The 19,663-nt window shown below is 44.3% G+C and overlaps 1 protein-coding gene across 3 annotated transcripts in view; it reads left to right on the top strand.

Annotated features, from left to right (window-relative positions):
* The window catches only part of LOC111864611, a 629,006-nt gene that overhangs the window by 151,605 nt on the left and 457,738 nt on the right, over positions 1 to 19,663 (top strand). For all 3 annotated transcript variants that reach the window (XM_023851980.2, XM_023851979.2, XM_023851978.2), the window contains exon 4: positions 4,465 to 4,668. In XM_023851980.2, coding sequence (XP_023707748.1) covers positions 4,465 to 4,668 — 204 coding nt within the window. The remainder of the gene's footprint in view (positions 1 to 4,464; positions 4,669 to 19,663) is intronic.

Below are 19,663 nucleotides of genomic sequence, written 5' to 3'. Positions count from 1 at the left end.
GCTGAATGGCTAACAGCTTCGGGAAAGAAATTATTCAGTTCCTTGGAGTTGGTACCACACAGATTGATTCTATCTCCAGTACGTACAACTCGAACGGTAAAAAATGGTAAAGCTATCCCTGTAACATGCCGTGTAGGCCCTCTGGGTTGTGAGACGTCGAGGCTGCCACATTTTATCGACAATCGGCTCACAGATGGCGGTGAGGTTGTCGGTCTTACGCATCGGCCGCNCCCCCCCCCCCCAGGAAGATTCCTGGTGGTGGTTTCTGTTAGAGACTGAGTTGACCCCAGGGCCATAGTGCTGCGGGAAGGGTTAGGTCAATTGAAAAATCCAGTCACCATATCGGCATGAGCCGAGTAAAAAAAAACATGCAGCGTGAAGCAGTTTGTAATTTACTCTCCCGTAAGTAACTAATGATGTTTTTATAAGCTTGCACGCCCAACCTTTTATATTAGTTGTTATTACAGATTTGTCAAATGTGTTATCTGAATAACTCATCTTGAGCGTAACTACCGAATTACATTCAATGACGTTGCAGCCCGTATATCTGGGTTGCAGCACTGCAGCTTTTAGTCGGCGCAAGAATGACTTACGTCGTTATAAAATTGCGCAGTTGGCTGTGTAACTGCTCCAGTTTCCCTCCAGGAGCAGAAGAGAGCTGCAACGCCTCGACGTGATTTTACGACTTTATCGCGTTTACAGTAGAGATGTATTAATCGCTGGCAGCTTTAACGCCAAACTGCAAGCTATTCATTTATGGTAGCGTCTGAGTCGTTTTGTGTGGGCGTGAAACTTTGAACTGAACTCTACTGAAAAGAAAATGGGGTCATTAAATAAAATAAAAATCCGTGGTTTAGTTAATTATGCTTTCTTTCTCTCATTCATCATTAACTAAAACTCCGAGGAGCGGAAACCTTCTTGAGAAGCCAGCAGTTGCTGATCCAGTCCAGAAATTGCCTGCTTTTTGTAGAATTCAAAGGGTCAGGAAGAACGCACCATTACACCATATCGTGAGCAAGATGAATGCGGTGCACTCCTCACTTATTTATTACTTAAAGGTAAATCTTAGCATCCTCCCATCTATGCGTAAGTCTACTAAATGTTCTCTCTCCCTCCGTGTCTTCCAACTAAAATTTCGTGTGAATTTATCTTATTTTTCATGCGTGCTACATGCCTTGGTCATCTCATCTTCCTAGATTTGATTAGAATAATAAGAAGATTACTGTCCTCTGGAGGAGCCGGGATAGCTCAGTCGGTATAGCGACTGGCGACGGGCTGGACGACCGAGGGGTCAGAGTTTGAGTCCCGGGAGGGTTAAGAATTTCCTCCATGTCGTCCAGACCGGCTCTGGGGTTCACCCAACATTCTATTCAATGGGTACCGGGAGCTCTTTCTCTGGTGGTAAAGCGGCCGGGACATAAAGCTGACCACTCACCTCCAGCTAGTGCCGAGGTCGAGAAAATGTGGTTCTGTACATCCACTCCCCTATACGCCTTCATGGCGTAGTGTTAGTTAAGCATAGGGACAACTTTACCTTACTGTCCTCTGGGATGTGACACCGTGCATCCTGGTATGATCTTCCGAAGCGTCAGCATATGCTGCCTACATGTTTAGGGTGACAGAATACCAGGCTATGCCGGGTCACATCCCAGAAGGCAGTAACCTTTATAATTACCACCGTGAGAGCCGTTCATCATTACTGGCTGATTTTATTCCTGCAGTACGCGCGTATGTCTCTTGTTCTTGTCTGCTTGGCGCGCCTCTGTGCCGTCGTAATTCGAAAGGTTCTGCACCTTTCAGAATAAGATTTTTCAGTATGCGCATGAGGGTCTGTTGGGTCGCGCATACAAATGACTGGCGCTCGTGGAATGAATTAGGGGTGTATGATTGCGAAGAAGATTATGGAACCGATCTTCCCCACGCAGCTGAGAATAGCTCAGTCGATATAGCGGCGATCTGCGGGCTGAATGGTCGGGGTTCAGTTTCTGGCAGTGGAAACAAAATGTTCTCTTCTCCATAGTGTCCAGACCGGGTCTGCGTTCCACCCAGCCTCCTGTCCAGTGGGTGGGGGGTAAAGCGACCGGAGTGTGAAGGTGGCCACTTACCTCCATCTAGTGCTGAGATCAAGTGTGATGGAGTTATACTTCTACTCCCCCATACGTCTTCATCGCGTAGTGTCTAAGTAATTATGCACCGGGACATCTTTACTCTTACCTTCTTTTACCGAGAAATGCAAGTCTGACTAACCAACTCCTTCGAGCAGAGTCGGCCTTGAACAACCAATAGTCACCCGCCCATCAGAGAATCTTCCCTCCCTTTATAGACCCTGCTGTCGGGAACCACCCCATTTCTCAAATATCCATTCTAATAAGCCTCCTGTCCTTCCTTCTACGTTAGGGTGTTTCTAATGTTCAGCCGTTCTGTTATATTTCCAGTCAACCATAAAGAGTTAAACACTTTGGAACTTTATAATGCAGTCTTTGGAACATGATCAGGATCAGTAAATACTTCGTCAAGAATACTGAATCCAGTAGGTTTCCCAGGCGCAACCTTTAATGCATTTCTCATCTCTCCCATGCGTGCTACATGGCCTACCCTTCTCATTATCCTTGATTTGATTATTCTAATAATATTTCGTGAAGAATACAAATTATGTAGTTTTCTCTGCAGCCTCATGTTAATTCATCATTCTCTTTAGCATCCCGTTTTTCAACATCCATAATCTATCCTCTTCTCTAATACGAAAGAGATGTTATACACCGATACAAAACAGCAGGTAAAATTATTTAATCCTTATGTTGTTAGATAGCAGAGAAGAAGACAGAATACTGAGATTCGAATAATAGTAAACACTCCACAAATGTAATTGTTCTTAATTCTCTCGTAAATGTATTTTTGATTTGTTAGTGTTTCTCCCTAATATTTTAATGTTGGCAAATTTTCATTGGGATTGTTATGTCTCTTTATAGCATTGTGCTGTTCATGCATTTTTCTACTTCTCTCCCCCTCTACAAAATAGCACCAGCTGTCGCAGAGGCAGTCTAGGCATCGATGTCGGTAAACAAAAACAATTTGCTTTTAACGTTGAACGGAAGTGACGTTATTTATGTTCCGGATGAGCTCATGTTTCCGTTGCGTACAGCCGCTTCTCTTCATTCCTTATAACAATTATAACTCATTTTGTTATACTGTTAATAACCTTGGTGACGGCAGAACTACTCGAAGCTCTACAGGTACGTTTTATCCACTGTTGTTATGCACCCCTCTCTCTTCGCTTGTGCCCTTTCGACTCGCTTTGTTGAACAGAAAGTGCGTAGCATTATAGGAAGTACAAGATCGCGGGTAATATTCACCAAGCTGTGCCGTCAAGCGGTGCAGAACTTGTCTCTCAGAATCCAGAATTGTTCTACACTAGTTCTTATTTTGTTAGTGGGTTCCGTCGTATTCCACGATCTAAAATGCATAGTTCAAGACTAATTGTAGTCTGGGTTAAATGTCCTTAGCAACCTTAAAAAAATGGTATTGAATTTCTGTCAACAGCTTTTCTGTCAGACTGATCTAATCACAATTTGTTACCCGACGTAAAGGAACATGGTAAAGCTATCCTTGTAACAGACCTTTGAGGCCCACAGGATTGTGAGACGTTGGGGCTCCCACATTTTCTAGACAGTCGGGCTCACAGAGGGCGGTGAAGTTGTCAACCTGCCTGCCGCCCTTTACCCTACGCAGGAAGATTTCTGGTACTCATTTCTGTTAAGAGGCTAAGTGGACCCAGTGCGGCTGGAAGGATTAGGTCAGTTGAAGAATATTGTTACATAGGGAATCTAACCCGCGACCTTACGGCTTGTACGAGTATTAAAATTATTTACATGTGCAGTTAACTTCATGGGGCAGAATCCTTCTTGAGACGCTAACAGCCGTTCAAATTCAGGCCTTCTACAGAATCCGAAGTGTTCATTACTGTGTTACAGGACAGATGAAATCAGTGAACCCTATTTCTTTTTTTGGTTCCTTTTTAATAGCATTGTCCCATCTCGCAAATGGTCCGCTTGTATGTGTTCACATGTAACACTGTAAATTGTCAAATGATGGTCGAGGTTACTAGTTACAAGTTCTGTGATGGTACTCGGCTACATTTCAGCTGGTGAAGAAATACCTCACCTTTCGCGGTGTTAGGCCATTGACATTTAATCGAAAATTTACGCCATTATAAATAGTTAATATTAACGATTTCTAATTCCGCAAAAAATAAAAAGCGGCCTTAAGGCAGATGTTAATTTCTCAGAGACTCCTCTCCATGAAATGATCATCAATAAGAATGACAATAGCAGGAGATGGATGTGCTTGCAGGTACATTTTCGTTGCTTACACAAATCATTGCACTTGAAAACAAGATGATACTACTCAGTATTAGTGAAAGGTCAGAGTGTTGTTGTAACATTGTGACGCACTTATTGATTACAGGAATGGGACCCCAAGTTGCCCGGGCTGAGAGACTATCCTGAACTGAGGGCCGCGGTTCGACGCTGGTCCGAATTACAGGATGGACAGCGGATTCTCGTGACCACACCCAGTGTTCTGGTGGGCTACAGAGTGGAAGTGTACAGGGCGGAAGGAACCACACAATGGTACACTGCCGTAATCGTCAGTTACAACGAAGCTACGAGGGTACGTATGTTCTTTTTTCGTCTTGGTCGCCATACGAATATGAAGATCCGCATATGATGACTGTTTTCCTGTAACGTTTATCGTTGTGGTGAGTCCTGCACTCTTTGTCGAAACTCTGGAAACCCTGTACCGTTCAACGCGACTTATTCCCGAAAGTTGGACTTATACATGAAACTCCAGTTGCGAAAGTAGAAAAGGCAAGAATATGAATTAAGAGTTGGACTCTTCTACTTGAGGTGGCACGCGGTAGCATAATTGGTTAAGGCACTATGACACAAGCCGGAAGGTCGCGGATTCGAGTCCCGATTAGGTGGATTTTTTTCAATTGACTTAATCCTTCCAGCCGCACTGTGGCCCTGGGGTCGATTCAGCCTCTAACATATGAGTACCAGGAATTTTCCTGGCGGTAATGGGTAGCCAGCGAGTAAGGCTGAACTCACCGCAATCTGTGAGCCGATTGACTATAAAATATGGAAGTCTCGACGTCTCACAACCCTATGGACCACCACGGCCTGCTGCAGGGATAAACAAACAAAACACGAAACTCCGTGGCCCGTAGTCCGCAAGCGAACTATACCGATCGAGCGACCGCCACTTGTCGGCGAAGTTAGTGCCAACTGTAGCGGATAGAGGGTGTCGCGTGGTCAGCGCAACGGATCCCCAAGGCCGTTAATTTCGGTTTTATAGACCGGAGCCGCTACTTTTACATTCAAGTAGCTCCTCAGTTATTCTCACGAGGCTGAATGGACCCCGTTTCAGACCCACTACTTCTCAGAAAATCTGGTAGCGCCGGGTTCGAACCCGGGACCTCTGGATCTGTAGCCAGGAACTCTGACCTCTAAACCACAGAGGCGGTGCTGCTACAGGGATAGCTTTACCTATCCCTCTCCTACTTGATTTTCTCTCAGCATACGTCATTGTGAAGTGAGCAAGCAGGGGAAGCACGTGTAGGCCACGCTTCTCACAGTGATTCACTTTGTAACACTACTGACCTTGAAATCCCAGTGGCTGCTGCTGCTACAACTTTATTGAGCGATATATGTATCTCCCTCCTTCCCATCCCACGCCACCCCCCCCCCACTAGCTTCATCATTCAATCGACACCGCAAAGCTTTTTTTTTATGCGGTCCAGTGATTCCGACACAGTTGAACGTCCCTACTGACATGTGTCGGCGCCGCAAATGTTAACTGGGCGCGCCAGCATTTGTAGCAAGAACTTCCATAATGTCAAGATCGGTTCGCAGGTTATTTAATGAGGCTGTATGATACGGAAGCAGGAGACAGGATAGCGTTGTCGGTATAGCGACTGTCTACGGGCTGGACGACCAAGGGGTCGCAGTTCGAGTCCCGGTAGGGCCAAGAATTTTCTTTCGTCCAGACCGGCTCTGGGGCACACCCAGCTTCCTATTCCAATGGGTACCGGGGACTCTTTTCCCGGAGGTAAAGCAACAGAGTCTTGAAGCTGATCACTCACCTCCAGGTAGTGCCGAGGTCAAGAAAATGTGGATCTATACGTTCACTGCCCCATACGCCTTCATGGCATAGTGCTTAAAATTTAAGCACAGGGACAACTTCACCTTTTACGGAAGGATTATGATAAGTACGGTGAGCTGGAGAAGAATGTGGAAATGGTGGATCAGCAAGGCATCTCGAAATACTGAGGAAAACCACGGATAGTTGAGAAAGATGGGAGTCTTGAAAAGCTGAAAGATAAAATTGTTATGGGCTACTTAAAAGAACGATCCCAGTGTTCGACTTTCTGAAGATAGCCAGCTCCGCAGCCAAGATTCGAACCAGGTTGCTTTGCGAATACCTTACAAGTTACACTCTATAATGCTGAGTTATTGTACCCGCTGGCGTCTAGATTCAAATTTATAAAACAAAGTTTTTGTCTGCTACAATTATTACATTTCGTAATGAAGTTAACTGAGTTTTTTAAAACGGCAACTAATTGTATCCATAAATTTGTATCGTATGCAGCTCGGGCCATTTCTGTTTGTCCATGTTTCAGTGTGCTGTCTTGTTATGGTCCGATCCTACGTCAGGGAGTTCTGATGAATGCCTTAAGCGGATTCTTCATCTGGAAATTCATTGCGGACCATAATCCGGATAAGTAGGGGAAAAGCAAGAAGAACGATTTTAACGCTTTTTTTTTCTGTAAAACTTTGTTTAATCTTTAAAATGGCAGCCTGAATTCGAGAAAATATTGGTGACGGTGCACCAAGCAAATTCGGATCAAGGTTAAATCTATTTATATCTTTATCGGTGACAATTCCGTTTTTGTTTTATTTCGCGCTTTTATGTATCAAATACCTTTTTTTCCTTTTTCTGTGGCGCTGCAGCCCCAATTTGGGCCTAGGCCTACCTCCGTGAAACTCTCCGTTTCACTTCGGTTTACTAGATCTTACACATACGGTAGGACTCCTTGGGCGGGTGATCAGCTCGTCGCAAGGCCTCTACCTGTAGACAAACACAGAAAAACGCACACAAACATCCATGCCCTGAGTGGGATTCGAACCCACGATCTCGGTTTCCGAGCAAGCGAAGACAGTGCATGCCTTAGACCGCTCGGCTACCGTGACCGGCATCAAATACCTTGGTATTCGAAATTAATTCTGCGTATAATCAATGCTTTGGTAACAGAATTCACATGTTCAAGACTGTTAACAGGAAACCTTTCCATTGGATTAGACTCTTAGCTGGTTCACTTCATCTGACGCCACACTGGTTTTCCTAAGATGAAGATAAAAAGTTATCCCTGTAACAGGCCATGGAGGCCCATAGGGTTGCGAGACGTTGAGGGTACCACACTATCTAGACAGTCGGCTCACAGATGGCGGTGAGGTTGTCAGGCCTTACGCGCCGGCCGCCCTTTACCCCCCAGGAAGATTCCTGGTTCTCATTTCTGTTAGAGGCTGAGTTGACCCCAGGGCAATAAAGCGGCTGGAAGGATTTGGTAAATTAAAAGAAATATCCACCTCATCGGGACTCGAACCCGCGACCTTCCGGTTTGTAACAGTGCCTCAACCAACTACGCTACCGCGTGCCACTTAATTTTTCCAGGAGCCATTTAAAAGTATCTTCCCATCTCCTTCATAATCTTCCATGGAAAAAAAGAAAATCTCCGTGGTCTGTAGTTCACAAGCGAACTATACCGACCGAGCGACCGCCGTTTGTCGGCGAAGTTATTGCCAACTTTAGCGGATAGAGGGCGTCGCGTGGTCAGCCCAACGAATTCCCACGGCCGGTAATCTCGGTTTTCTAGACCGGAGCCTCTATTTATTTGAAGTAGCTCCTCAGTTATCCTGACGAGGCTGAGTAGACCCCGTTCAAGACCCACTAGTTTTCAGAAAATCTGGTAGCGCCGGGAATCGAAACCGGACCTCTGGATCTGTAGCCAGGAACTCTGACCACTAGACCACAGAGGCTGTCTATACTCTTCCATGTGGCCGCTATAATTTTGTAAGTACTTCTTGTATCCTGCTTACGAACTACATGGCCATACTAAATGTTCGGCCACACCGAGCGCTACGTACGCTATGTTCCCAATGTTAGCTGCGTCGCAGAGTGTACACAGCGTACGTAGCGAACATAGCGTAGCGCTCTGTGTGGCCGAACCTTTAAGCCTTTCTTGGTTTCAGTGCGCCAGTGCTGTTATGGTGCATTCAGCGTTAAAGAATAGACTGTGTTGTCTTGTGGACTGCTACGTGCAATGGCATCGCTTTTTCAACTACATTTCCCCGCTCCTCTTTCCTCATACCGAGCTGTAATCTAGCTGGTTATTTTTCTTCTGTAGGATGGCGCTGAAAGCAATTCATACTTTACTCAGTCAAACAGAAGTAGTAAATTTTGTTTTAATAACAGTAGGCTTCCTGTTTGCCGAGCACAGTGACCGTGCGGTCTAAGGCATGAGCATCCTTCGTCCACTCGAACATTGGGGTCGTGGGTTCGAATCCAACTCGAGGCATGGATGTCTGTGTCTGTTTTTATGTGTTTATGTTATTCTGTATAAAAGTAGAGGCCTTGCGACGGATTGATCCCCCGTCCAAGGATTACACCGACTGTGTATAGGATTTAGAAACTGAAAAGCGGCCAAGGTCCGACAAAGGGCTGTAGATGGGTGGGTGGATGGGCTCCCTATTTTGATTATCATTCCTTGATCGTTAGACATAACAGACCCCGTTTGCTGCCTGAACTCGTCCCTCACTCCTGCGTCCCTAAAAACAGTTCCAGGTTTTCTGCTTTCCCTTGATTGTATGTTGCTAGAAGGTGGCGAATGATAGTCTTGTAAAGCTTACAAACTTTACGAGCCAACGAGTTTCTAAAAGCGAGGAATGACAGATCGTTTCTAACATATTTAAAACATATTCAGATAGTTGGATTGTGCGTGAAAGTGAAGATGCTGCTGGCACCGCAAGCCTATATCGAGAGCTTCCGTTTGTATAATTTGGTAATGTATTCACAGTAGATTGTGCAGTTAAATTACGCATTTCCGTTTCCTCACGTATGAGCACATCTGTCTGCCTTGGATTGACGATTAAGTTTAGAGGCTTCTTTCAGAACATATTTTCAGTGTACCTGGACGTAATTACGTTGTTGCGACATTGTTGCCATGTGAGGCACTATGATCTTAACGTCGAACAAGCTAGAAGCAATTGTGTATAAGTACGAGTACTTCTGCCTCCGCACTTATCTCTGTGCAGTTCCTTTAGGTGGGAAGATTCAATTAACCCTTCTTTGGTTTATTGTATATCAATAAGTATTTTATTTTAAATAAATAAAAATAAATAACGAAGTTCCATCTTATGTAATATCCTTTATTTCCCACTAACTTTTAAGCTTATATTAACTAATCGGGTTGGCCGCGCCATAGCTCAAGCGGCTAGTCGCTGGCTTCCCACCGCAGCGGCCCGGGTTCGATCCCGGGTCTGGTGTTTTCTCTGTGGTCCGTGCCGAGGGGTAATAAAGGGACAAAAATGGTCGCTTGAGAGTGAGTTTTCAGACGTTGAGAGAGTTCGGTTGAAGAAGAGTTTATTTGTGTTAGTTGTTGTGAAGAATTGGGTCGAGTTTTGGAGATGGCAGTCCAAGGTAATTGAGAAGAAATGGTAAGGAAGGAAGACTTCATGTTTCATTGGAAGTGACAGTGTGGCTGTTATACCTCCGTTGCCTGAAGACTGAGAATCCTAGTGCATTGTAGAATAGCCATAGCACTGTACTGCCCGTAGTCTCGAGTTGTGTGAATGAGATGGCAATAAATCCAATCATCCAATCCAGAACCCGTCTTATAAGTCACCCCTACACGTGACAATACATTTCACACACTCATAGTTTCTTTAAATTCCTATTTAATGTTTTCTTTCCGTCTACATAGTGGGTCTCCCAGTTAATCGCCGTACAGAAAGTAATTCGTTCATTTATGGAATCTGTACTGCTTGTGTGGTTATTTAACGACGCTCTTCCTATCTAGACTATGTAGCGTTGGTGAAAGGATTGTTGATAAATGATGCATTGAAAAGTATTGGAAAGAAGGAGCCACAGTCTAATGGAGGTACGTTTCCAGAATTTTCCTTAAGGGACTAATGAATACCGCTCGAAACCTCGGTCGAAATGGCCTCCGTTCCGGGCGAGATTCGAACCAAGCACTTTCCGAATACGAATATTGAGCATTACGGCCACACCAGCCTGCTTGGGCTAATTGTCAAGACAGTGACAGAACTTCACAAAGTGCACTCTGACGTGAACATTAATTTCTTCAGATATTTATATTTGTTTATAAAATGGTGGCAGTGGTATATAAACGAATTTCGCCACCCGAACGTATTAACTTCGATTTATTTTTCTGACAGGGCTTTTAGTCTGTGGTAATTATTTGCCGGCACTGATGCAGCATTGTTCGTGCTCTTGCATGCATTCAGCTTACGTACCAGATGAGCTGTTGTGGGCAGGTAATCAACATGTCTCACGCATATTGCCCGGTTGCCTCCACTTCAACTGTTCAAAACCAGACACAGCTTACATTTTAGTGTTACTTTATAACGCATGTCTCAGATACATTTCATATCTGTATCCGGGGCTGATAGGTAACTGTTTTTAAAGTATTGTTATCTAACTGGTTTTGCACGGTTAAAATTTATTTTGTCAGAACTTCCGTATCGACCTTAACTCTTGACGAGCCTGGGATAGCGTAGCCGGTATAGCAACTGGCTACGTTCTGGATGTCCGAGGGGTCGGGGTTTGAGTCCCGTAGGGCCAAGAATTTTCTCCACGTCGTCCAGACCGGCTCTGGGGTCCACCTAACCCCCTATCCAATGGGTACCGGGGGATAAACTGACCACTCACCTCCAACTAGTGCCGAGGTCAAGAAAATATGGAGCTATACATCCACTTTCCCATACGTCTTCATGACGTAGTGCTTAATTAGTTAAGCACAGGGGCAACTTTACCTTTTACCTATACCTTAATCTTGCTGCAAGGTTTATGAGATTGTGGTCATGTTGCAATGACACTGACTAGTAGGGATTAAGAGTGACGTCGATTGTTGCGTATGATTCTCAGCTGGCTGCCCCCAGAAATGGTTAAGAGGTTATCCTTAATACGAAGTGGAATGTGTGTATTAGAGAAGTCAAAGCTGATATGGAATAACTGATGCAACATACATTTTGGTAAGAAAATTTAGAGATTAGAAATTACTTAGTTAACTTAAGCTTTGAGATTTCCTTTCTGGCTTCTCTCTTGAAGCCGTCAGCAGCATTCAACATTGCTCCAGGTCACCCGCGAAGTTAATCGCTTCCTCATATATCCTAACTGCATTATTCTTGGGAAACGCCGATGACGTCACCTCATACTTGTCAACGACTCCTGCACATACAGTGACAGTCATGTTACAGGTGCAAACACCGTTAAATCTAATGTTTTCTATCTGAACACTGCGTGAATCATTGTCCAGTTCCGCAAGGACAGGTTCGCTGTTGGGAGACATCTTGTTCTTACAATCTGAGATGTCGATGCAGATCTGAGAGAACAAACGAGAGTATTGTCATCCCTAAGTGACAGCAGCTACTTCACGAAAGTGGACTCACCGGCAGCCATGTAGAAAGAATACTCCTCACCGCTCATCTGCAGACGAGAAAGATTAGACCTCGCGAAGCAAGCCCCACTGCAATGTAGAGTCCTCACCTCTCATCTGCAGACGAGAAAGATGGGGACATCGCGAAGCAAGCCTCACTGCAATGTAGACTCCTCACCGCTCATCTCCAGACGGGAAAGATGAGACTTTGCGAAGGAAGGCCCACTGGAATGTAGACTCCTCACCCCTCATCTGCAGACGGGAAAGATGAGACTTCGCGAAGGAAGGCCCACTGCAATGTAGACTCCTCACCGCTCATCTCCAGACGGGAAAGATGAGACTTCGCGAAGGAAGGCCCACTGCAATGTAGACTCCTCACCGCTCATCTGCAGGCGAGAAAGATGGGGACATCGCGAAGCAAGGCCCACTGCAATGTAGACTCCTCACCGCTCATCTGCAGACGAGAAAGATAAGACTTCACGAATCGAGGTCAGCTACAATATAGAAACTTTTTCCCCTCATGAAAGCCTCTTTATATACATTACAAATATCCTTACTGGCAGTCAATTGCATAGGGAATCAAACTGCCAGAGCACAACCCTTGTCCAACGAAACAGTCGCCACCAGCCACGTAGTTCTTTTCTTCTTCTTCTTCTTCTTCTTCTCCTTCTTCTCTTCTCTCTCTCTTTTTTTTTAAGTTTCTTGGGGGTGGGGTGAGACTGAATCCCCTTGGTACTTCTGCCGCTAATTGGCCTATTTTACTATCCCCAGACGATAGATGGTGATGAATGTGAAGCAGTCGGTGGAATGAGAAATTACAAGGGAAACCGAAGTACTCGGAGAAATCGTGCCCCAATTACATTTTGTCCACCACAAATCCCACAAGACCTGAACTGGCCTCGTTCCTGGGTCGCCGCGATGGGCAGCCGGCGACTAACCGCCTAAGCTATGACATGGCCTTAGCCAGTACGTAACGGAGTACGGAAAAAACCTGTCTGCTCAGCATGAAATCTGGGAGTGTAATGATATGTGATGATGGTGATGATGAACAAAGATGTTATAAGATAGTAATTAACTCTTTAAAGCACGGTGTTACTGCATGTACCACTTGCTTTAACGTTACAAATTTCATATTTTACCTATAGCATGCACTTACATGTTTCATATCATCCTTACAATAAACAATGCCAGTTTCTGTAAACTGCAATAACCAGTTCACATTTATAGTGGAGATCCATTTTGGTTCCTGTGAAGTAGGAACTGAATTTTCAAATATTGTTTAGAGGAGCATAGCTCTGTATGGGGCTGAAACATGGACACTTATGGCAGTAGATCAGAAACATCTGGAAAGTTTCGAAATGTGGTGTTGGAGAAGGATGGAGAAGATCAGTTGGACCGGTTATGTGAGAAATGAAGAAGTGTTAATTAGAGTCAGTGAGCAGAGGAATATCCTACATGAAATAAGAAAACGGAAGGCTAATTGGATTGGTCATGTTTTAAGCAGAAACTGCCTTATAAAAGAAGTTATCGAAGAAAAGATAGAGGGGCGGATAGAAGTGACCAGAAGACGAGGAAGAAGACGTAAGAAGATGCTGGATGACCTTGGGGACAGAAGAGGATACTGTCATTTGAAGGAGAAAGCTCTAGATCGCATTAAGTGAAGGAATTGTTTTGGAAGAGACTGTGGACCTGTCGTCTTGACAGATTACTGATGATGATAATGATGTTTAGAGGAACTTATAGCTTCAAATGGTAAGGTAACGCTCTCCCTATAACAGGTCGTGGTGGCCCATAAGGTTGTGAGACGTCGAGGCTACCACATTTTCTAGACAATCGGCACAAAGATGGCGCTGAACTTGCCAGTCTTAGGCGCCGGCCCCTCTTTACCCCCCAGGAAGATTTCTGTCAGATCCTGTGCTGCTGGTTAAGTAATTAACAATTAAACGCTTCGGTATGCTAACACTTATTTGGGATGACACCAGAACTAATGTGTGCAGCCATTGACAACAAAGTTCTCTCTCAGAATGAGCCTGTCGTTTCTCATATCATTCACAATTCCGTAAGAGTGCATCTTTCCTGATAGGTGTTCTCGTTTATTTCTCGGTAAATACTCGTACTACGCGTAGGTCCAAATATCAAGAAAACTCGAAAATATTACTAGCCAGGAAACATTCTGTGGGAACTATCCAAGAAACTCCATGGCAGTTGGCCGTAGGTAGAGCAAAAGTATTAAATTAAAATAGGACCTGAAAATATGGACTGGATCGGACTGGCTTAGGCCGTATTGTGATTGGTTTCTTGGATCTATAGAAGAGGGAATATATTTACCAGGTGAATAATTACTGATCGCTCTAGACTAGGAAATTCTCTGTCATGCAATTGTGTATTTGATCATGAACAAATCCATGATTAATGTGGGGAGGCGATTTGAGAAATTAACAAGAAGGTCTGAGAAGAACTGATTGCCTGTTTTCCTTTCTCTACAATTTGAGAATATGATACAAGTCACTAATTCATAAAGCTGAGCCCTTCTTGAGAAGCCGCCAATTGTGAAGCTACTCAAGAACTTCCCAGCATTTTATAGAACCCGAAGGTGGCATGATATACAGTTATCTACTAAGTTTCATGAAAATTGGGAGAGGTGTTCGAACGGTGTTGAAGTTATTGCCTCAACAGTGTGATAGGCTTCAGAATTGGTGTTACTGATGGGGTGAAGTTCACCGCTCATCAGGTAGCATGATACATACCACGTTTAATAAAGTTCGGTTCGAGCTTTCAGAAGTTCTTTTGGTGGGGGTAGACACAGACATAGGAAGGTGATACCATAGACATCGTAAGCCTACTTTTATTTGTTTAAATAAGCGAAGTAGGCTGAAAATATAGTGTGCCCTACTGCATAACGCTGATTCACAGTCCAACTGTATTTCTGATGTGAATATTTTTCGTTTCGTCACGAAAGTTTCGTTTTCTAACTAAATTTTTTCAGAAGACCCACTTTTCTTTGCCGTCATAGCAATTTCTGGGCAGGAAGGACATTGAACCCGTAAAGCTCTCTCATAGTTACCGAGTCTTGACTTAAAATGAAACAGAAGTACTAAGTATTTTGAACAGAAGCAGTCGCGTTCCGGGATTAATAGTCTGCCCGCTCGTTTGAGCAATTTTGACACTAAAACACGGCGAGGATTTTTTTTTGGGGGGGGGGGTCTGTGTTCTCACAACCTGTTTTAAAAATCTGATACCCGAGGCTAGTGACAACTTTTTTTTTTCTACAGCCAGTCCCCCACCCCACTGTTGTGGTTCAGTAGGGGAAGGGAGAGCACCGTGAACCAGAGCCATTCAATAGGATGAAAAGAAGATACATAGCGATGGTTATATCAGTCGCTACGCGCAGCACAGCTCTGACTGCTGTAATTAAGGTCTGGTCCCTTTAAATGGGCTAGGGGAGTGGAGGGGAGGGGAGGTTATCTATTGTACAATAAAGACAGGGTAACAGGGAGATGGAGGCAGGCAGAATGAGGAAGAGGAGAGAGTGATGAATATGCATGATGTTGCAGATACGTTGGGGAGGAGATTGGCTATAAATGAATCCACCCCTCTGATAGACAGAATAAAGGGTGTGGGTAAAGAAGGACGAAACAGAATTAGGAAAGGTGTAATGCTGCAACTCCATACCAGTTTGGGAATAAAAAACACGCAGTGAATTAAATGGATGAAAATAAACGCACCTGCCCCAAACTTCAGCCGGCACATACAGGCCCATGTGTTTAAGTTTCATTTTGTATAGCAAAAAGCGTACGATACCATGCACATGCGTGGATGTGTTTGCTTATCAGAGACATATCTTCTCTGTTATTAGGGCACCGAAGGTAGTGTACACCCTGTAGTGTAAGTCACAAACGTCAATATTGTAGACACTAATTGGTCGATTTTCGTTGAACACTTTTCGAACCGATTGCCGTTTTTGATGTCACCGTCGTTGTTCTCTTAATTACACGTCTTCGACAATACCGGTGTGGCGGCCTTGCGAAATTTCGAGGCGGGAACTACACTGGAGTCCTGTTAATTTTGTATCACAACTACAATGTAGATTAGTAGAAGATCGCAAGGAATGATTTTACCCCGCAAGCGAACTATAGCGACCGAACAACCGCCGCTTGTCGGCGAAGTTTAGTGACAACTTTTTCGGATAGAGGGTATCATGTGGTCAGCGCAACGAATCTCCACGGCCGTTAATTTCGCTATTTACTTCAAATAGCTCCTCAGTTATCATCACGAGGCTGAATGCACCCCGTTCCAGACCCATTACTTCTCAGAAAAAAATCTGGTAGCGCCGGGAATCAAACCCGGACCTCTGGATCTGTAGCCAGGAACGCTGACCACTAGACCACAGAGGCAGTCCGAGTTCTGGTTACAACTGAAGTTATCGAAATGCAGTTCAGGAAGTAATTCCCACAATTGTCGTTACTGGGAATGAGAGCTACGGCTTAGGGCACTGTGAATCTATGTCTACAGCTCTTTGTTGGGCCTTGGGCACTTCTGCAGTTTCTTGATCTTATACACAGTCGGTGGGACTCCTTGGATGGGGGATCAGCCCATCACAAGGCCGCTACCTGCACACAGGACAGTACAAACCTGAAGCTGGATTCAAACCCACAATCCCAGTGTTTCAGTGGAAGAAGAGAGTTCATTCCTTAGACCGCGCGGCTACTCTGATCGGCGGGCGCTGTAAATACTCGTAGCTTTGCTAAAAACATATAAACGACGTACTAGGTATGTGACGTCCATCCGCGCCTATCCCCATTTCCAGCGCTAATAATAGCTCTATGGAAAATAAGTTCCACTCGTAGTGGTAGTGGCAGTAGTAGTAGTGGTAGTAGTAGTTGTAGTAATGCTACTTTATATGCTATAGTAGTATTTTGGAAGGCAACGAGGATGGAATGTAACATCAAGGAAATGCAGGAGTCGGACAAAATAAGAGAAACACAACAGATGCTGTAGAAATGTCTTTATTAATATAGTGTCGGGCCACCTTTTGCCTTCAGCACAGCCGCGGTCCTTGAAATGGTTTCGCCCAAGTTTTGGATAGTCTATAGCAGAATTTTATACCATTCTTCTTGAAGATCATCTTCAGGTTGCTTTAGAGATGTTTGAGATGTGAATCTGTACCTCATTCATGTCTCCAACACTGACCACAGTGGTTCAATGATGGTCAAATCTGGTGATTGTGATGGCCGGGGAGGATATTGCGGCTGTGTGAAAGGGCGCATTGTCGTCATGGTGAACTGCATCGTTGTTCGGATATAACGTCTGGGCCATGGGATAAACGTGATTACTCAATCTTCCCACGTACTCCCATGCAGTAATTCGGCCATGAAGGGTAATAATGGGATCAGCAGAATACTCTACCACGATATTGCTGCCCAAACCATCACAGAACCTCACTGTGTTTCACTGTTGGAACCAGGCATTCTGGACTGTAGGCTTCCTTGGTTGTTCTGCAAACGTAAACTCTTCCTGATGTAGGGAACAGCGTGAAGGACGACTCATCTGACCATATCACGCGTGTTTCTAGCTGCCTGATATCCAGGTTTTATGGCCGTGACATCAACGTTTATGCATCTGAGCATTACTTTCAGTAATCAGAGCAAACAGAGCGACCGCTGCTTGTCGGCGAAGTTAATGCCACTGTGGTCTAGTGGTCAGATTTCCTGGCTACAGATCCAGAGGTCCGTGTTCGATTCCCGGTTCTACCAGATTTTCTTTGAAGTAGTGGGCCTGGAACGGGTTCCACTCAGCTTCGTGAGAATAACTGAGGAGCTATTTCAAGGAAATAGCGGCTCCGGTCTAGAAAACCGAAATTAACGGCGTGGGGATTCGTTGCGCTGACGATGCAACACCCTCTATCCTCTAAAGTTTCCACTAAACACGTAAAACACTTGATAATTATAAATAATTAGTGCTCGTTATAACCGGCAAGTTATAATGAACGATTACATTTTGACATAAATTCCAGTTCTGTTTCCTGTAACAATCATGAAATGAACATGAACATGAAATATAAAACCGCGAAAATTTATTAGATTTCAAGCTCAGTAATTCTAGTAAATGTGTTTATAGCCTGTAGCCATACAACTTTTACGCAAGATAAGTTAACGTATTTCACCACTTGTCGCCTGGAAAAGAAAGTGTTACTCAGATGTCATGTAATTGTACTTACTTACTTACTTACTTACTTATGGAGCTGAGCACTTCTTGAGGAGAAGCCAAATCTGCAGCTACTCAAGAACTTCCAAGCATTTTATGGAACCCGAAGGTTCATTACCGTGTTCACAAGTGACCTTCACTGGCCCCTATCCTGAGCCAGATCAATCTAATTCATACCATCCCATCCTATATCTCTAAGATCCATGTTAATATTGGCCACCCACCAACGTCTTGGTCTTCCCAGTGGTCTCTTTCCTTCTGGCTTTCCCACCAATATCCTATGTGCATTCCTCTTCTCCCCATTCGTGCTACATGCCCTGTCCACCTCATTGTCCTTGACTTGATCATTCTAATTATACTTGGAGAAGAGTACAAGTTATGAAGCTCCTCATTATGCAGTTTTCTCCAACCTGTTGTCACTTCATCTCTCTTCAGTCCAAATATTTTCCTCAACACCCTGTTCTCAAACACCCTCAGTCTATGTTCCTCCCTTAATGTCAGAGAACAAGTTTCACACCCATGCAGAACCACAGGCAAAATTATAGTTTTGTATATTGTAGTTTTTATGTTTTTGAACAGCACACGAGAAGACAGAAGGTTCTGGACTGAATGGTAGCAAGCGTTACCCTCAAAATTAAATGTACTTTACGCCAGATAACTCATTATCGCTCAGACCAAGTTTTTTCTTCTTTCATGCTTGCATATGATATGGTCTTTGGCTTATCCAGTCTCAGAATTAGTCATGATATAGTTTATTTACGGTTTGTTGAACACGCCGTTGTTAGCTCAGACGTAAAATAGTAAACGGGATTAATTGGTCGTGGAATAATTTGAAGTATTGTTACCATCCTATTATACGGGGTATGTATTCAGAGACCAGGAAAAATCACGAAATATCTCAGTCAGAATTGCCGAATCCCTAGTCACAATAGTCCTACCCACTCGAACAGGAGGTTCAGTGGTATGATATAACGAACCTTTTCCAGTACGTGATAGGGCTTCTTGGATATGGAACGACTTTAACACGAACCAACATCCATGCAACAAGCATTATTCGAGCCTGCAGCCCCAGTGTGGTACTGCTCAAGGATTATGCTCGGAAAAGTATTCTCCTCGGTTAAAAAGTGAGTGAACATGTGTCATGGCAGCCTAAGGGGGAAAATATTGCAATATGGGGTAATGGCTAAAGATGGAAAGGAAAAGAAAATATAAAACTATCCCTGTAACAGGCCATGGAGGACCATAGGGTTCTGAGACGTCGAGGCTTCCACATTTTCAAGCCATTCGGATCAAAGATGGCAGTGAGGTCCGCCTTACGCGCCTGCCGTCCTTTATCCCCCAGTAAGATTCCTGATACTTATTTCTGTTATAGGCTGAGTCGACCCCAGAGCCATAATGTGGCTGGAAGGATTAGGTCAATTGAACAATCTAATGACCTCATCGGGAATCGAACCCGCGACCTTCCGGTTTGTAGCATAGTGCCTCAACCAATTACGCTATCCCGCGGCCCTATTGATGGGAGGGTGCTTATAAGAAAGTTTGATATGGTGCGGACTGCTGCGGAAACTTGAGATCTTCTACCGGTTTTCTGATTTGATTAAAAAATATCACAAACCCCAATTAAAACTTCAAGAACACACACCACAGAGAGGCGTGCTATTACCCACCTACCAGTAGCCTCTTATGTCACACAGGGTAGTCTGACACCCTGGAAAGTGCGGAGCA

This window comes from Cryptotermes secundus, unplaced genomic scaffold (genome assembly GCF_002891405.2).
Source record: "Cryptotermes secundus unplaced genomic scaffold, Csec_1.0 scaffold7, whole genome shotgun sequence".
Classification (NCBI taxonomy): Eukaryota; Metazoa; Arthropoda; class Insecta; order Blattodea; family Kalotermitidae; genus Cryptotermes; species Cryptotermes secundus.
Note: the sequence above shows the minus strand (reverse complement) of the source record. Positions and strands in the feature narration are given on the sequence as shown.